Source organism: Neltuma alba, unplaced genomic scaffold (genome assembly GCF_004799145.2).
Source record: "Neltuma alba isolate B1F8T4 unplaced genomic scaffold, ASM479914v2 tig00011342_pilon, whole genome shotgun sequence".
Classification (NCBI taxonomy): Eukaryota; Viridiplantae; Streptophyta; class Magnoliopsida; order Fabales; family Fabaceae; genus Neltuma; species Neltuma alba.
In genome coordinates, this window is record NW_021636043.1 from 163,527 (window position 1) to 169,190 (window position 5,664).

At 37.8% G+C, this 5,664-nt stretch overlaps 1 protein-coding gene across 1 annotated transcript; it reads left to right on the forward strand.

Annotated features, from left to right (window-relative positions):
* Window positions 1-589: 589 nt before the first annotated feature.
* On the forward strand, window positions 590-5,396 carry LOC114712274 (probable potassium transporter 17). The gene is made up of 8 exons (XM_028896781.1): window positions 590-643; window positions 1,094-1,319; window positions 1,627-1,866; window positions 1,968-2,018; window positions 2,744-3,004; window positions 3,903-3,955; window positions 4,050-4,419; window positions 4,509-5,396. The coding sequence occupies exons 1-8, from the start codon at window positions 590-592 to the stop codon at window positions 5,357-5,359; spliced, it is 2,106 nt and encodes a 701-aa protein (XP_028752614.1). The 3' UTR covers window positions 5,360-5,396.
* Window positions 5,397-5,664: the final 268 nt, after the last annotated feature.

The following is a 5,664-nucleotide window of genomic DNA, read 5'->3' on the forward strand; positions in this document are numbered from 1 at the left end:
TTAAAGAATACAATTTGTTATTGAATATTTTCAATTATTAAGGTCTCTTAAAATAGTAAATTTTAAACTTTTGAAATATCTTAAATCAATTAAAAACATCAAATTGAATGTTTGTAAAAAAAAAAGATTACGATAATTCTTTTGAGAAAGATAAATTTTCTTAAATCAGAGATCACCGCTTACCCGGATGCAGTACTGGTATTAATTAGAAATTACGACCTTTAACGTGAGTCTCTGGGACCCATGGCCTAAAAGGTCTAGGAGCTTTTGTTATGGTCCATACATCATGCACAAAAGCAACAAACTAGAGCGTGGACGAATCAGCAAAATCTATAAGCGCCCAGAGGCGCCCCCCCCCCCCCCCCCGACCCCACGTTCCCTCCTAAAGAGTTTTCTTTAGGGCGATAAGAACACAAGCTACGTTTTCTGTTGAAGGAAAGAAGAAAATGCCCACAAAGGTAATCATATCTATAGAAGCACTTACGACATTGAAGACTTGAATAACTTCTTTGTTAACTACTCAAGCATCGGCGTAGACCGCAGTGTTCTCCATCGTGGGGTTTTTTGGTCTCTGCGTCGCCTTCGGCACATGGATATGGATCCCGAGCTCCAACCTCCTCACTCCCCACTCCCTTTGTCCGAGGTTCTTGTCTATTCTCCTCTCTTTTCTCTTCGCTGTCATGCCAATGTCTTCATTCCCAAACCCAACGACAAGCTGTCGTTTCTATGTTTTTTTCTTTTGTCTGTCTGTATCTTTGTTTTGGAAATTTGAAAAGCTGGAATTTTTCATTCGGGGGTCAGCCTGAATGTTTTAAATGCTTTGTTTTTTTCGTTGGCCCCCCCCGGGGGGGAGGGTGTTCTTTTGTATAAATAAAGTGATCGTATCACGCATGCTTTGATACATTGTATATTTTCATTCCTCTGTCTGTACTTCCTTTCCATCTCTAACAATACATGCAGTCACTTTGTTAGGAAGGAGTCCCCTATTCCCTTGTCTGTGTTGTTCATCGCAGTTCATGATGGTTGATGGCGTCATTTCCGTTCTATGTCTGTAATTCCTTTGGGCATTAATTATGCGCGTTATTGTTTATAGCAAAAAAAGGGTACATGGAAAACATTGGTACTTGCATACAGGACCTTGGGGGTCGTATTTGGCGGACTTGTGACATCGCCGCTATATGTCTACCCTTCAATGCCATTGAAGTCTCCAACAGAAGATGACTATCTGGGTATCTACAGTATCATGTTCTGGACTCTCACTCTAATAGGGGTAGTAAAATATGCCAGCATAGCTATCAAAGCTGATGATCATGGTGAAGGTACACACACAAATTAGAAATTCACTGTTAATTTTATTCTCTTGAAAAGGCTAGAAGAGCATAGTTCTCTCCCATAGATTTCTGTTGTCAATTAGAGAGCATGTTATGATCCATTAAATGAATGTCCCGGGTTGAAGCTGTATGAGGGGATATTAACTAAGCTTTTTAGATTAGTTCATTGTGTAACTGTACTTTGGTGATATAAGGTTCATTAATTGAGCTTACTACACAGCTAAACTCACACACATACAGGCCAAAGTGTGCTTGCCATGGACTCTTGACTTCCTTAGCTCATGATGAATTGCAGGTGGAACTTTTGCCCTGTATTCATTACTTTGCAGGCATTTGAATATTGGAATCCTGCCTTCTAAGCGACCACATTTACTCTCAAGTGCCAGTTCAAACATGCAAAGGGGCACTGAAACACAGAGTAGGCTTGGGAAATTTTTTGAAAGAAATCTAGTTGCTCGAAGGGTATTACTCTTTGTTGCCATGTTAGGCACATGCATGCTTATAGGTGATGGCATACTTACACCTGCAATTTCAGGTTTGCCTCAGAATGTTGTATTTTTTAAATATTTCAGTAAAAAATAATGCAGTGGCTTTTATTATGTAGATGTTTGATTCAACTTGTAACTTTATTCCCAGTTTTGTCAGCAATTGATGGACTAAGAGCCCCTTTTCCTTCCGTCAGCAAATGTAAGTTCTTCAGCCAATATTTCTATGCCATGAGCTTGAGATTTTTCAAATTCATTAGTTGGAAAATTACGAGCACTGGATGATTTTATTGCCACTTGCTTGGTTTGGCACAAAGACAACTTTACATAAAAGGATGATTTCGTTTTCTAAAACAAGCTGATATTATTATTTTATTGTCAAGCAGAAAATATTCCATCACTATTGGCCAGCAGCCCTAACAAATATTTACAAAAATAAGTGTTATACACACACACACACACATATTGCAAACATTGCAAGATTGTGGTAATCGGTAGCCGTGGACTACATCACACAACTTTCATTGCCATATGTTGATAAGTGGCATTTCATTTCTCTCTACTGCGTTCAAGAATTGGAGATTATGTTAAAATCACGCAGGAAACATTCGTTGATTTTTAGAGTACTGTGTGCCGAACAATTAGAAGCTTTTGAGTTTTGATCACCATGCTTCTTTAAGGTCTCTCGTGAATAAATTAATGATTAGAATTTAAATAACTAAGTATAATTTGATTTAATATGGCCAATTGATCAATTACAATGGTACGTTCAAGCTGACAAAATCTTCAGGGAAAGCTTACCGATGTTATCATAATATACGAGGCAATATAGCTTAAGTCAGTCTGTGACTTTATTGTATAGTTTGCTTTCTGTATTATATGACTTTTCTCCTCTTCTGAATCTTTTTGTTGTACATGCTGTTGCAGCACTCGTGGAAGCACTTTCAGCAGTTGTCTTGATCTTGCTGTTCTTGTTGCAGAAATATGGTACATCCCGTGTGAGTTTCCTGTTTTCCCCCATAATGGGTGCATGGACCTTTTGCACCCCACTTGTGGGAATTTACAGCATCATACGCCACTATCCAAGTATATTCAAGGCTTTATCACCACACTACATATTCCATTTCTTTTGGGAAAACGGAAAAACTGGATGGCTTTTACTTGGTGGTACAGTCCTTTGCATCACAGGTATATGTCTTATCCTTAAATGCACGACATAGAAGTGAGAAATTTATCTTTGAAGAACCCCCAGTCTAGCCACATGCATTTTTATGTTATGCTTTTTGCTTTAAATTAGTTCTTGTGGCCAGCAAGGCCATAAACTTGATAATTTATCTGCTCTTTTGACCAAAAAGAGAATCTTGTAAGAAAATTTTGAGGGTAACCAGTACTCGTAGAATATGTCAAAAACTAAAAGGCCAGAATCTTGTAAGCAAATTTTGAGGGTAACCACTAACCAGTACTCAGAATATGTCAAACACTATAAGACCAGGATCAAGTCAATTCTTTCTGTCGAATATAATTAATTATCACTTAAAATATTTGGTACCTTTTACTTGGCCTGGGAAGATTCACCTTTCCTTTAAGGTTTAAATGGACGTTAGGATTATTTAAAGTTCTAGACATATATCATGGAATTATGACTTTTATTCATTAAGAGGAGAGGGATACACACACACACACACACACAAGAGAGAGGATTATTTGCTTTAATGGCTCATAAATACAGAATAATATCCTATCCCTACAATAAAGGTGTAACATCTACAATAATAAAATAAATCTTCTATAATCCTAGCAAAAGTCTCAGAAGATGCCTTTAGGTTTCATTGTCTTTTTCACTGTGGTTGTTCTTTGAGCATCATATCTCTGCATTAAAGTCTGAAGAGTATTTTTTGGTACTATACATCCAGTTCTTGTTTTCTTGAATAATTTATGATGATCAATGCATGGAATCATGATTTCCATGCAAAATTTTCACCTAAATTTAAAGGCAAGTGAGTAATAATAAGTCATAATCTCTCCATTTCTTGTGTTTATAAATGTCTTTTTCATTTAATTCTTAGAAATTTCATAATATTGGCAGGTTCTGAGGCAATGTTTGCTGATCTTGGTCATTTTAACCAGCGGTCCATTCAGGTTGGCTTTCATTATGCTTGACCTATTTTTTTAAGCTTACATTATGCTTCTGTTTCAGCTTGTAGCCATCCTCATATTTTCCTCCTTTTCACAGATAGCATTTTTATTCACAATCTACCCATCTTTAGTTCTGACTTATGCGGGACAGACAGCTTACCTCATCAAGAATCCCAATGATCATGATGATGGATTCTACAAGTTTATACCAGCTCCAATCTACTGGCCTATCTTTGTTATTGCAACATCCGCTGCAGTTGTTGCCAGCCAATCATTGATATCAGCCACCTTTTCTGTAATCAAGCAATCTGTTGTGCTGGATTATTTTCCCCGGGTAAAGATCCTACACACATCGCCTAGTAAAGAGGGAGAGGTTTACTCACCTGAAGTGAACTACATCCTCATGGTCCTTTGTGTTGCTGTCATACTTATTTTTGGGGATGGAAAAGATATTGGAAATGCTTTCGGTATGTTACCTTGCATCCATTGAGTACTGGTAAGATTCCGTAATATTTACTTCATGATTACTCATGTACCTTACCGGCTTTTGCTGCAGGTGTTGTTGTTAGTCTAGTGATGCTCATCACCACTATATTACTTACACTAGTCATGATCATGATATGGAGGACTCCCGCTATTCTGGTTGCTCTATACTTGTGTGTGTTTTTTGTGATGGAAGGGGTTTATGTCAGTGCAGTTTTCACTAAGCTCCTTGAAGGTGGATGGATTCCTTTCGCCATTTCTTTTATCCTTGCCATCATCATGTTTGGTTGGTTTTATGGTAGACAAAGAAAGGTCCACTACGAGTTAACCCACAAGATAACCTTGGACAGACTTGAAATGCTTTTGGCAGATCGCAGCATTCAAACAGTGCCTGGCTTATGCTTCTTTTATACTAACATTCAAGATGGTCTGACTCCTATACTAGGACACTACATAAAGAATATGAAATCCTTCCATAAGGTCACAATATTCACCACTCTTAGGTATCTGTTGGTCCCCAAGGTTGATCCACATGACAGGATTGTCGTCAACAAATTGAGCCCCAAAGGGGTGTACAGTTGTGTGATTCAGTATGGCTATGCAGATTCTTTGAACCTAGAAGATGATTTTTTATTTCAAGTTACTAGTAGTTTGATGCAACATATAAAGAGATGCAATGGCCATGTCCCATTTGATCGTCATGAGATAGAACAAGAGATTTCCAGGTTAGAAGAAGCACGGTCTGCCGGCGTGGTTCATGTTCGTGGGAAAACTCGGTTTCATATCGGCCCTAACTGTGGCTGGTTTGACAGAATTATGCTTGCATTTTATGAATTCTTGCATAACAATTGCCGGTCTGGATTGCCTGCTCTGAGGGTTCCATTACAGCAAAGGATTGAAGTTGGAATGCTATATGAGGCTTGAAGGGATAACTTTGGAATAAATATGGAATTTGGTGGTTGAAAGATATGATTCCTGAGGGCTTTCTTAAACGCAGTATAAGTCCCTCAAAATCTATAACCTGCTACAAACGAGTCCCCTTGATGGAACAAATTTTATGCACAGGTGTACCTTTTGTTAGTTAATTCTATTTGATGTTTTACTTTCATCTCTTCAATTCCAATTAAGTTTTTTAACTTTGTCAGTTCCTTTTTATAGAATCCCATTAACTACTTTCCTAAGAAAATGAACTAAAGTTGTGTTTGGATAGAAGCCAGATTATAGTTTTA

Bases quoted from the DNA above. Each gene is read 5' to 3' on its own strand.
- LOC114712274 (XM_028896781.1), top strand. From the start codon at position 590: ATGGATATGGATCCCGAGCTCCAACCTCCTCACTCCCCACTCCCTTTG. The intron at 2,019-2,743 runs GTAAGTTCTTCA...ATGCTGTTGCAG, and splicing joins TTTTCCTTCCGTCAGCAAAT to CACTCGTGGAAGCACTTTCA. The intron at 3,956-4,049 runs GTTGGCTTTCAT...TCCTTTTCACAG, and splicing joins TTAACCAGCGGTCCATTCAG to ATAGCATTTTTATTCACAAT.